Source organism: Leptodactylus fuscus, chromosome 5 (genome assembly GCF_031893055.1).
Source record: "Leptodactylus fuscus isolate aLepFus1 chromosome 5, aLepFus1.hap2, whole genome shotgun sequence".
Lineage (NCBI taxonomy): Eukaryota > Metazoa > Chordata > Amphibia > Anura > Leptodactylidae > Leptodactylus > Leptodactylus fuscus.
Window position 1 is genome coordinate 16,091,148 of NC_134269.1, and position 13,258 is coordinate 16,104,405.

Sequence of the window (13,258 nt, forward strand, 5' to 3'; positions counted from 1 at the left end):
CTATAATGTTTACCTGGCTGCTGTAGAGAGGGAAGAAGCGCCCGTGGCTGTGAATGTGAAGTCCGTGAGTAGCACCCAAGTGACAGGGACCCGAGGAGGTCCTGAAGACCCAGGGTCCTTAAAGGATGTAGTCCAGGCTCTACGGGCAGAAATGAGAGAACTCCGACTGGAGGTGTCCCAGATGCGAGCAGGTCAATCCATGGTTCCAGAAATGACCGCATCGTCCTACTCTCCCCCGCTGAGAGTACACCGTGGCCGAGGACCCACCAACCGAGGCTCATCAGCTGGGCAGGGATCAAGGGGACCCCTCTGCTGGAGTTGCAGACAGTATGGCCATATCGCCAGAGAGTGTAAGTGGAGGTGGAACCCGAGCCGGCTTTAAACTCCCGACCGCCGCAGTAACGGGGCGTCCTGTGGCGGTTCACCAACAATCAAGCCCCATATGTGATGAATGCGACCTATATGCTAGCAGCCCCGTTATGGAAGCTGAGCTGGAGGGCCAGAAGGTACGCTGCTTAGTTGATACTGGATCGGAGTGCACCCTGATGCCCCTGGAGTTCTTCGAGAGACACTTCGGACATATGATGGAGCCAGAGGATGGAAGTGTCATCCGGTTGATAGCTGCCAACAATGGTGCGATGGACGTACAAGGGATCGTCTGGATGCGGGTCCGGCTGTTTGGGCAAGACATTGGCAAAAAGGGGATCGTGCTGATAGACCATCCGTCCAGGAGAGGACTCGATGTGACGCTGGGCATGAACGTGCTGAGAGACCTAGATCATCACCTTTATGCAAAGGAAGGACCTAAATACTGGCAGCGGGCCACCACACACCGGCCGACTCAGAAGGTCCTACAGCAAATGGTGAGGAGCTGTAGTTTGCAGAAGAGCACCATGGCAGGGCGCTCCATTGGATACGTGAAGGTGCCGCTGAGTGCCCCAATGAAGATTCCACCGCGACAGGAAAATATTGTGATGCTTCCGGTGGGGGCTGGACGACCATTAAATGGACTAGAGGTCTTGATAGAGCCTGCCCTGCAGGGAGAAACGCAGACCCGCCCTCTGGTAGCCCGAGCACTTGCCACTGTGAAGGATGGGTGTGTGCCTATACGCTGTCTCAACGTTCTGGACAGTGAGTTGTTCGTGCCTGGGAATACCCTGCTGGCTGAAGTTCACGTGCCCGGGGGTGACATCCTTCGCCGGAAGAGCTTCACGTTGCAGCCTGATGGGAGGTCGTCTTGGACCTATGCTGTGAAGGTCCAGCAAAGGCAGCCTCCAACGGCAGAGTGGAATGGCCAAGTGATCATGTCTCTGATGGGAGTAGATCGCCGGTCTCTGACCCCGGGACAACAGAAGCTTCTGGAGGACACTCTGTGGGAATTCCAGGAGGCGTTTTCAAGACACGATGAAGACTTCGGGTGTGCTACCGCCATTGAACACGAAATCCCCACTGGCGACGCTGCGCCTATTCGGGAGCGGTATAGGCAGATTCCCCCCAAGATGTATCAGGAGGTGAAAGAAATGGTGGCTAGCATGCTTGAGAATCAAGTGATCCAGGAGAGTAAGAGCCCATGGGCTGCTCCGGTGGTCTTGGTGCGGAAGAAAGACGGAAGTCTCCGTTTCTGCGTAGATTACCGGAAACTAAATGCTAAGACCGTCCGTGATGCATACCCCCTTCCACGGATTGAAGAGTCACTATCCTCCCTCGGTCATGCCAAGTATTTCTCAACGCTTGACTTGGCCAGTGGATATTGGCAAGTGCCAGTGGCCGAGAAGGACAAGGCCAAGACAGCGTTTATCTTACCCATGGGACTCTATGAGTTTAACAGAATGCCTTTCGGTCTGTCCAATGCCCCAGGGACATTTCAGCGGTTGATGGAGCTCTGTTTGGGTGACCTAAACTTTGAGTCGGTATTGATATATTTGGATGACGTTGCAGTGTTTGGGTCCTCATTTGAAGATCATCTCGAAAAGCTGTGGCAGGTCCTAGGGCGATTGCGTGATCATGGGCTAAAAATCAAGCCCAAGAAGTGTCAACTATTCCAGCAGCGAATAGAGTACTTGGGACATGTAGTCACTCCGGAAGGGGTACAACCTGCGCCCAGCAAGGTGGAGGCCGTCCAGAAGTGGCCCCAACCAAGAACCCTGCGTGAAGTACAAGCCTTTCTAGGGTTGGCCGGTTATTACAGGAGATTCATACCCAAGTTCTCTCATCGGGCTGGCCCCCTAAATGAACTACTGAGAGGCACAGCTGGTGGACCCAAGAATCGCCCCATTGAGTGGGGGCCACGACAGCAAGAAGCCTTTGAGGGGTTAAAGAAAGCTCTGACCAGTACCCCGATCCTGGCCTATGCACAGTTTGATAAGCCATTCCTGTTGTACACCGATGGAAGTCTACATGGTCTGGGAGCTGTGCTATCTCAAGTTCAAGATGGACGTGAGAGGGTGATTGCCTATGGCAGCCGGTCCTTAAGGGAGTCAGAGCGTAACCCCGACAACTACAGCTCCTTTAAGTTGGAGCTTTTGGCACTTGTATGGGCCATGACTGAAAGATTCACAGAGTATCTGACGGGTGCAGAAGTGATTGTGATGACGGACAATAACCCTTTAGCACACTTAGAGAACACTAAGTTAGGTGCCCTTGAGCAGAGGTGGATGTCCCGCCTTTCCAAGTATCAATACCGTATCCAGTTCCGATCAGGGAGAGAGAATGGCAATGCTGATGCCCTCTCCCGAGTCCCTGTGGGGTTGCCAACCAAGAGTGGAGAGGAAGGGCTAGAAGACAGTGAAATCCCACACCTCGGCAGAATACCGCCATTCCAGAACATAACCCATTCAAGTGGGGTGGCTTCAGGGATGCTGATGGTGCTGGGGAAGACATTGGAAGATTGGGAAAGGGTTCAAAATAGCTGTCCGGACCTATGTAAAGTGAAAGAGTGGATCCGGACTAAGATCTGGCCACGGCCGAATGAGCGGGCTAGCTTAACCCAAGAGGGTCAGAAGTTACTGAGACAGTGGGATAAGCTGGTTGTCATCCAAGGACTCCTATGTCGGACCATATACATACAGTCAGAGCTGCAGCACCGGCAACAGATTGTCATCCCGATGTCATTGGGACCAGTAGCCGCTCAGGAAGCCCATGAGAGTGGGGCCCATTTTGGGAGTGCCAAAACGTACCAATGGCTCCAACGATTTGTGTATTGTCCAGATTTGGGAAAGATGGTGTCCAAGGCATGTCTTCAATGTCGGTCCTGCGGGCTGAGTAAAAGTCCCGAACAACGTGCCCCTGTACAAACTATTCAAACATCTGCCCCCCTGCAAATTCTAATGATTGATTATGTACAGATTGGGTACTCTACCTCAGGACATTCTTACTGTTTGGTTATGACGGACCATTTTACAAAGTATGCAGTAGCTGTACCCACCAGAGATCAGACGGCTGAATCCGCTGCCGAAGCGGTCTGCAAACACTTTATACAAGTGTTTGGGTGTCCACAGAAAATCCATTCAGATCAGGGGGCGTGCTTTCAGGGGGCTTTGATGAGTGAATTGTATCAACTCTATGGGATCGAACGTTCTCGCATGACCCCATATCATCCACAGGGGAACGGGGCATGCGAGCGGTTCAACCGCACCTTGATACAGATGTTGCGGACGCTAGAGGATAGTCAAAAAGCTCGGTGGCCAGAGTATCTACCTGAACTGATGTGGGCCTATAACAATAGAGTACACAACACCACTGGTTACTCTCCACACATGTTGATGTTTGGGAGGGCAGGTCAAGAGATTGAGGATCTCCACATGCCAGATCCAATGCAGCCTCCTCCAAGGAGCACTACCGCATGGGCGCAAGAACACCGTCGCCGACTGAGAGCAGTACATAAGGTTGTGGGTGAACGCATGAGACAAATAGTACACCCCAACCCAGGGTCGGTGCAGAGGGATGAGTACGCCCCAGGTGATCGTGTGATTGTCAGGGCCAAGAGGCCAAAGGGAAAATTGGATGGGCGGTGGGAGGCGGTACCATATGTTGTGAAGCGAAAGGTAGACCCTGATATTCCAGTGTATGAGGTACAGCCAGTAGGGACTGGAGGACCCTCAAGGAACCTTCACCGTAACATGTTAAGACGCTGCAATTTTGAACACTCGGTGGCCGACCAGGTGGTACAGGCTCCTAGCATTGCTACCAGGGAAACCCCCTTAGACGATGAGTGGTGGGTTGTCCCTGCCCCAGCCGATCCAGGGAACCAAGTCGAGTCTAGTTTGCCGCCCAGGGAGGGAGTTGTACAATCTGCAGAACAGCCATCATTGGGTGTGCCGGGTGCCCCTGATTCTGTAACTCTGCGTAGGACAGCCAGGTCCAATGCTGGGGTACCCCCACAGCGCTATGCACAAGATGAGTTTATATGGGAAAGGTTGCCAGGGACGTCAACCTCTAGTGGGGTGGCATGTAAGAGGGTGAAACAGCCCCTGTGTAGTGAATGTGCAATGTGTAATTGAGTTGATGTTTTCATAACCTGACATTTTGTTGTTTGACCACAAGAGGTCGCTGTTGCGAGATAACAAGTAAAAGGAAAAAGGCTGCATGCCCCTGGAAGATTGATGTGGAGACCCTGATCGTTGTAGGAAGGTTCTAGGAGCCATTTTGAGTCAGAGTGTGCTGGACTCTAGAGGAGAAGAGAGAGCTGTGGAGACATCACTGTGCAGAGAGGGTCCTTGGAGGGAGAAGCCACAGCAAGAATAGCTGAGGATTTGAGACTTTCAGAGTCTGTCCAGACACCATCCTAAGGAGAAGATTACTGTCAGAGACTTGGCTGAGAAGTGAGACTGCCAGTGAGACCGCATGCTGTCCGAGGAGCTCCTCTTCACCCTGATGCTAACAGAGACTAAAAGGTACCCAACAGAAGTAAGCGTGCACGCACCACACTGCAAGTTTTGCACCATATTGCTGGGACTGAGTAAAAAGCCTGTAGTTAGTTAGTTAGGTATAATCATCACCCCAGGCTGCAATACTGGTGAACTATCTACCTGTCTGGTAAAAGGACTAAGTCACAGAGGATTTCTACAGAGTTATATCTCCCAGAGAGGGACTTGTAAGGAAGTCTGGGAGCAACATTTAGTTTAACTTTACACTGTTTGGCTTGCAAGCTAACTAACCATTATACTTGCTTAGTTGTACTTGGTTTGGGGGGAATTTAGTAGTATTGTGATAAGATTGTAAACCCTGGTGTTACACTGCCGGATGCCTGTGTCACACACACTGAATTGTTCCTGTGTAATAGGGTAATAACAGGTAACAGGCAGCTGCATAGGCGCAGTCTGCAGGTAGGTAAAAGCTTGGAGTATATTGAAGGCCACACTAGTGGGCACCGTGCTGTATAACACCAGGGTCCCAGCCTCTAGGCTGCGTAAATGTAATACCTGGGAGTGTTCTTTTGGACAAAAGAGGTTATCTAAACTAAGTAAAGTCCTATCTTGGTTAAATTGAATTGGACTCACTTCCTTTGTTCGTGACTTCGCTGTATCCTGGGGAGCCCACCTCGGTACACGGCTTACATATATACACCAATGCCCGTAACATGTTCCATTCCCATGCCAGAACACGAAAGACAAGTCAAAGATCTCATGTCAAAGTCAAAGCTCTACTAAAGTGTTACGGCCAAGACCTAAACTACATTGACTTAACCAATGGTCCCCATTTTAGACAAATACCTTTCTTAGCTTTTGCCTCAGAGGACACAGATCTTTTTCTTCTACTAGGTTCTTCACAGGTCAACTCTATAGAATGAAAATAAAAAATCAGTCACAAAAATGTATACAAAGCATATCTCCCTCCAGGGCGCTTCATTGTTACTTTTACCTAATCGTATTGAGTTTGTAAGGCCAATATTGGTTTCTACAGAGAGACCGGCGTCTGTAAAGACCCCTGCATTATCTATGCCGCCTCCTGGGGTACATCCAAGGTCACTTTTTTCCACCTCCTGCCAAATCTTAAGAAGAAAGAAAAAAAAATAGTGTTAAGTCTTCTTCAATATTGACTTTGGTTCAGTTGAAAGCCATACAACAACCAATATGGCAGCCATGACATCCCACATGAGCATTTCTCTAGACTTGTTGATGATGGTTCTTCTCAAGGTCTTAAAGCTAACGTGAACTGGGGTCCCCATCACCAGTGTTAGATGTCTCACCTTGTCTTGAGATAATATGTTCTTCTTGTTCAAAACAAAGACAGCTTTGTCCACGGCCACCAGCCCTACACTGGCCCCAGGTTCTCCGGTTATTCTCATTCGCACAACTGATCCTGGTTGTGGATCCATGACAGCTCTGTCTGGAGAAAAGTCAAGCTGCAAGAAAGAACATTGATTATCTTACAATAAGTCCATCACATACCTTGAAATGATCATACATGTTGACAAGGTCATCTACTGGCTTCTTCTTTGAGGGAACATCATAGACCAAGATTAACATAATCATAGACAACACTTTGTGTGTTAATCCAGAGCAATGGGCTATGGCGTACATACCACAAAGCCAATAGATACCCCATTCTAGTACAATGATGCCGGAAGGGAGATTGGTTGGAATCTTAAAAATTGGTTGGTTCTATTAGGTTGGGTGGAGAACATGAGTTTGATGCTCCTCTCCAGAAGATCTATATTGTTACTGAAATTGATGCAAGGGTCAAGAAAATGGTATGAATATGGTAAATACCAAGAGGCTTGGGTTGTACACCTGTCACCATAATAGAAAGCCCAGTTTGATCTTCTATATACTGCCATGCTTACTTTCTTTCTATAGGCTATCTATAATGGAGGATCTCATGACTTTGTTTAGGTTTTCATGGGCAGTTACCAATTGTTTTCCACCTTGCCTGGCTCCAGTGCTGGCTCCGGTCAGTTGAGTGGCCACAGCCCATCCAAGAGTCATGTCTGGTTGCCAAGAAGCCAGAGGCATTTCTTCTGCCCTGGCCTCCATTTTATGCTTATAGTCAAAGACATCTCTTCTGCTAAGGTGACCTGAAGATGACACCAAGCCTGGTGGCCTATTTGAAGGTGGAATTGTCCAACCATACTTCACCTGTTGATTGAGATTTGCCTTTGCCATGCCTGGTTTGTTTTGGTGGAATTATTCTCCTTGGAACCACACCTTCTGTTGTATTCCTAGATTTGACCTTTGTCTCAGTTTCTGACATTGGTTCCCTCTTGTTTGTCGCATCCCGATTGCTTTCCTGGGGATGACTCTTGGCTCAAGTCTATTCATGAACCTGTGAATCTTCCTGCAGTTTATTCTTCATTGTGTGGGTCAAGGGTGAAGACCAGGAGATCCCTTAATTTTTGAACCTAGATCTCACATGCATAAAATGGATTAAGGCTTAGTGAATCTACATCTATGGTATGTAACAGTACCACCAATGATGGCGCCTACCAAAAGCAGGACCTAAAAGGTTGGCAAGGAAAATAATCAAGTGGACACTTGGTGGAACAAAGCTGAGCCTTCCACTGGAAGAAGAAATGCTACAATGTGGTCATTGAGAAGGCCAAGTCAATTATGGTCACAAGAGTTGAAATTAATAGGGGACAAGGACAACAAAAAATGGACTGGGTGAAGGTATCTAAGGGATCATGAACATTCTGCTTAAAAGCCTGGAGGCTCCCAAACGTAGACAGAAGAAGCTCGAGGTTGATGAGTCATATGGTTACTCAGAGTCAAAATTGACTTGGTTATCAATTAAAGCAAAATTTTATTAACCATAATATTCTTCTTGAAGCCCAACCTCAGTGTATGTCGCAGGATCTCTTAATTCTATGTACTCTGCATCCTCTAGATGTTCTGTTAGGATGGCCACCATCTGTGTACATAGTTCTAGGACTGATTCTCCATTTGAAGGTTTTCCTGATATTATCTGGTGACCACCTAAACTTTTCAAACCAACCATAAACCATATGAAGATAAGTCCTCCAACACTAAGCCTCACCTTCTGTATGCAAGAGTTCACCACATCCACCCACACCGAATCCGACACAATCTCTATCTCATTGCCTGGCACGGTGTAATAAGCCACAATACGGAAAGAAGGCATGTATTTATCGGAGATCACCAGTGACATCACAGTAAGGGTCTGTTCGGGATCTCGTGGTTGTTGACCTATTTTTATGATCTGACCCTTACTCAGGATCTGAGGAGAGACCAGAATATCAGCTCAGGGCTAGAAACAAACAATGAGACCAAATGGATTGATGTTATAGGCATTAATACTGTGTTTTACCATATAGGTGATGAAGCTGAAGCTTCTTTGGATGTTCATGTTTTTGGTCTTCACCACAAAGTGAATATGTAGAGTATCCCCAGGATTGACTTTGGTTGATAGAACGCCAATATGCAGATAATTCCCTGGTCCATGCCTGGGTTTGTAAGCCTTCACTTTCAACTTGGCGAAGGTCTGTCTGGTTGCAGAAACATCTAAAGCCTTTGTTCCCAACTAGATAAAATAGGAAAAATTGCAGGATAAATAATATGGCTGCTGTAGTGGAAACAAAACTTTCATATTACTGCCCCATGAGACAAGTATAATTTCTATAATACTATTCCTATGTACAATAATATAACTTCTATAATACTACCTCCTATGTACAAGAATATAACTACTATAATACTGCTCCTATGTACAAGAATATAACTACAACAATACTGCCCCCTATGTACAAGAATATAACTACTATAATACTGCCCCTATGTACAAGAATATAACTACTATAATACTACTCCTATGTACAAGAATATAACTACTATAATACTGCTCCTATGTACAAGAATATAACTACTATAATACTGCTCCTATGTACTAGAATATAACTACTATAATACTGCCCCCTATGTACAAGAATATAACTACTATAATACTACCTCCTATGTACAAGAATATAACTACTATAATACTGCTCTTATGTACAAGAATATAACTACTATAATACTACTCCTATGTACTAGAATATAACTACTATAATACTGCCCCCTATGTACAAGAATATAACTACTATAATACTCCTCCTATGTACAAGAATATAACTACTATAATACTGCTCCTATGTACTAGAATATAACTACTATAATACTGCTCCTATGTACAAGAATATAACTACTATAATACTACTCCTATGTACAAGAATATAACTACTATAATACTGCCTCCTATGTACAAGAATATAACTACTATAATACTACTACTATGTACAAGAATATAACTACTATAATACTGCTCTTATGTACAAGAATATAACTACTATAATACTCCTCCTATGTACAAGAATATAACTACTATAATACTTCTCCTATGTACAAGAATATAACTACTATAATACTGCTCCTATGTACAAGAATATAACTACTATAATACTACCTCCTATGTACAAGAATATAACTACTATAATACTGCCTCCTATGTACAAGAATATAACTACTATAATACTACTACTATGTACAAGAATATAACTACTATAATACTGCTCCTATGTACAAGAATATAACTACTATAATACTGCTCCTATGTACAAGAATATAACTACTATAATACTACTTCTATGTACAAGAATATAACTACTATAATACTGCTCCTATGTACAAGAATATAACTACTATAATACTGCTCCTATGTACAAGAATATAACTACTATAATACTACCTCCTATGTACACGAATATAACTACTATAATACTGCCTCCTATGTACAAGAATATAACTACTATAATACTGCTCCTATGTACAAGAATATAACTACTATAATACTACTCCTATGTACAAGAATATAACTACTATAATACTACTACTATGTACAAGAATATAACTACTATAATACTACTCCTATATACAAGAATATAACTACTATAATACTACTACTATGTACAAGAATATAACTACTATAATACTGCTCCTATGTACAAGAATATAACTACTATAATACTACTACTATGTACAAGAATATAACTACTATAATACTACTCCTATATACAAGAATATAACTACTATAATACTGCTCCTATGTACAAGAATATAACTACTATAATACTGCTCCTATGTACAAGAATATAACTACTATAATAGTACTCTTATGTACAAGAATATAACTACTATAATACTGCTCCTATGTACAAGAATATAACTACTATAATACTACTCCTATGTACAAGAATATAACTACTATAATACTGCCCCCTATGTACAAGAATATAACTACTATAATACTGCTCCTATGTACAAGAATATAACTACTATAATACTGCTCCTATGTACAAGAATATAACTACTATAATACTACTCCTATGTACAAGAATATAACTACTATAATACTACTACTATGTACAAGAATATAACTACTATAATACTACTCCTATATACAAGAATATAACTACTATAATACTACTACTATGTACAAGAATATAACTACTATAATACTGCTCCTATGTACAAGAATATAACTACTATAATACTGATACTAGAGGTGAATATTATTGGTTATTATGGTGATTCAGTCACTTACATGAATTTCCATTTCCTGGATATCAGACTGAGTGTTCAGGACAAGTTGAGCTTCTCCTCGTTTATCAGTTGTGATACATTTGTTGTCCACGGTGCAGATCTCTACATTTGGTGCTATGGACCCGTCTGGGCTCTGCAGTAAGATCTGGATAAAAATTATATATGGAATGAGAGCCTTATAGGAGGCGACAGTGACCGTCCTTACATATGGATAGAAGAGGGAACATGTCATTGTGCTCGGTAATATTGATCAGGTCATTTTTTTTTTCCGCTTTTGCTTCATTTTGGCTAAATCAGAATATCTTGAGAACCTTTCAGTCAGTATAGCCATAGGGGGTCTTGTTGTTTGCAGGATGAGCTGTATTTTCTAATTCTCCTATTTATTGTTCTTTTCTACGTGTCTTGTGAAGCTGTAAAGAAAAATATTTGCGGGGTAGAGTGGGAAACATACATGTCCACCATGAATTTTAGGATTTTAGCTTATTTCAGTGGGCGGTCCCAATTGGTGTATCAATCTGCTCAGCTCCTCCTACTGTATAACATGCATTTGCATGGTGAAAGGTCCCTTTAAGGTCCAAACACCGAGGACCACAAAGTAGAGCAGGACATTTGGCACTTACATTCAACAAAGATCAGGACACGTGGTGACCATAGAATTGGGTTTTCCTGGTTGGACGGCCCTTTTACTCAATATCCCTAGTAGGGAGAATGTGTACCCTGGCGGGCCTCCACCATCCTGCCATACACAGAATCTTGACTGCCTACACTGTTGGAAAGAAACCATCATCTACCTCCAAGGAGCAGGACACAAATATCTTGGAGGTGCTTTCAGATCACTACAATAAACCCTCGCTTGATCTCCAAAAAACCCCACGAAAAACGTGGAACAAAAAGTTACTCAAAGTCCATTCTGCCTGAAATTCCCCGTAGGGAGTCTTCTGGACTACGTCTATTGGGAACCTGAAACGTTCCTCTTCTTGGAGTCCTGCAGATGTAAAAGATGACTTGAAGTCTATGAAGTCTATGGTCTCCCTATTAGGGGAGAGCGATCAGGATCGGAAAAGATCGGATTCCAATTGGCGATCGAGTAAATTCCGATCCCGATCTCTTCCAGTGGCATCGAGGTCAAAGGTTATCTCAAGATCGGCTCAACCCTATTCCTGTATATATCATTAATAGGGTTGAGCGATCGGGAAAGATCGGATCCCGATCGGTGATCGAGCAAATTTCACGCTCACGATCGGGATCAGCTGGAAAAAAATCGATCCTTAAATCTCAAGATCGGCTCCACCCCACTCCCTATACTTACGTTTGCTATATAGGGAAGGCCAGGCTTGAAATACTTGGAGGTCTTGGGGAAGAGCATTTTGAATGCGGTCTTCACTATAGGAATGTCGATCCTCTCGGCGGTCACCAAGTCACTGCCTGGAAGAGATTACGTCATGATATAGTCATCAAGTACTGGAAATCCCTATTAACAATCTAATTCTTACAAAATTTAAGCAAGGGTGGGGCTGTGGGCGGGGTTGAGTAGGCATGCTCCTTGGGGGAGGGAGCTAAAAAGCCTCTCTGACTTGAATAAGGTTCAAAAAAATGTTTTTTTTTTCTTAAAAATACACGAGTTGCCCATGTCCCCTCCATACCTGCGTTGGTTAAGACCGTGACAGTGACATAAAGCGAGCTTCCAACGAGGGACTCCACATCCCAGAATATGCTGCTGATCATGTGACGATGCAGCGTTGCCTTTGCTTTGCCATCAATCACCTGTAAGGACAATTACACATTGCTTTTTTGGGAACATACACAACCATACTGCAAATTTTTTACCAACATTTTGTATTTTATCTCCACATGTCCTTCTACCGTTTATGTGATTTTTTGATTCTCCTTTCATATCCAAATTCATAATATGGGAAATCTTATTTGGCATTTAAGCCCCACCCCTGAGCTGCTGGATAGGCCCACGAGGATCTAGTGATATGGTTTACAGCATAGTCAAGTAGTCCATAGGCAGTAATAGTCAGGAGCCAACTCATTGAGTTCTATGGGAGAGTTTTCTAGACATCCCCTGTGCAGGGAGGAGGTGGCGATACGCTGTGACATCATCAGTGGTGTTATCTATGGAGGTGTTATCTTCTATTGTAATCCTGTCTCTGATATCAATGAGGTAACTGCTGCAAAGAAAACTCCTAACCCATTGGCAAGTGTCAGTCTATTAGGCTTAGAGACCATAGTGGAAATTTTGTTCATAATGACATGGAAAACATCTTAAAAAAAAAAAATAATAAATTGTAAATTTATTTAACAAAAAAAATCTGTTTTACAAAGTTTTAATTTTTGGTAACACATTCTCTTCAAGGAGGTGCTAATTTCTTAGCACTACTCTACCATGTTATTAGGCTTACTTGTCAGAGTGAAAATTGCAGGATCACGTAAAAACAAGAAAATGAAAATATTAAACATATGTTGTTTTTTTTTAAAGGCCATTTTTGGTTCCACATGCTCCCTAAGGTATGTTTGGGCCATGCCTAGACACAGGGGCACATGGGACCCTTGTCGGCCCTCCTGGCTCATCTCTCCTTGTGATAAATCTTCTTACCGTGATGTTCTTTATTGAATCTGGGAGACTCCTTTTCTCTTTGTTAACACTGACACCAAACATTACATTTCCAGACCCCTCCACCGCCTTCCCGTGCAAAAACCTAAAAACAAAATGATGACGGTTA

At 43.8% G+C, this 13,258-nt stretch overlaps 1 protein-coding gene across 1 annotated transcript in view; it reads right to left on the bottom strand.

Annotated features, from left to right (window-relative positions):
* The window catches only part of LOC142202392 (complement C3-like), a 52,757-nt gene that overhangs the window by 19,723 nt on the left and 19,776 nt on the right, over positions 1–13,258 (bottom strand). The window contains exons 8-16 of the mRNA XM_075272486.1: positions 13,132–13,234; positions 12,176–12,296; positions 11,842–11,957; positions 10,534–10,677; positions 8,266–8,478; positions 7,975–8,175; positions 6,188–6,343; positions 5,860–5,989; positions 5,712–5,777 (exon numbers count right to left, since the gene is read on the bottom strand). Of these exons, the coding sequence (XP_075128587.1) occupies positions 5,712–5,777; positions 5,860–5,989; positions 6,188–6,343; positions 7,975–8,175; positions 8,266–8,478; positions 10,534–10,677; positions 11,842–11,957; positions 12,176–12,296; positions 13,132–13,234 (1,250 nt within the window). The remainder of the gene's footprint in view (positions 1–5,711; positions 5,778–5,859; positions 5,990–6,187; positions 6,344–7,974; positions 8,176–8,265; positions 8,479–10,533; positions 10,678–11,841; positions 11,958–12,175; positions 12,297–13,131; positions 13,235–13,258) is intronic.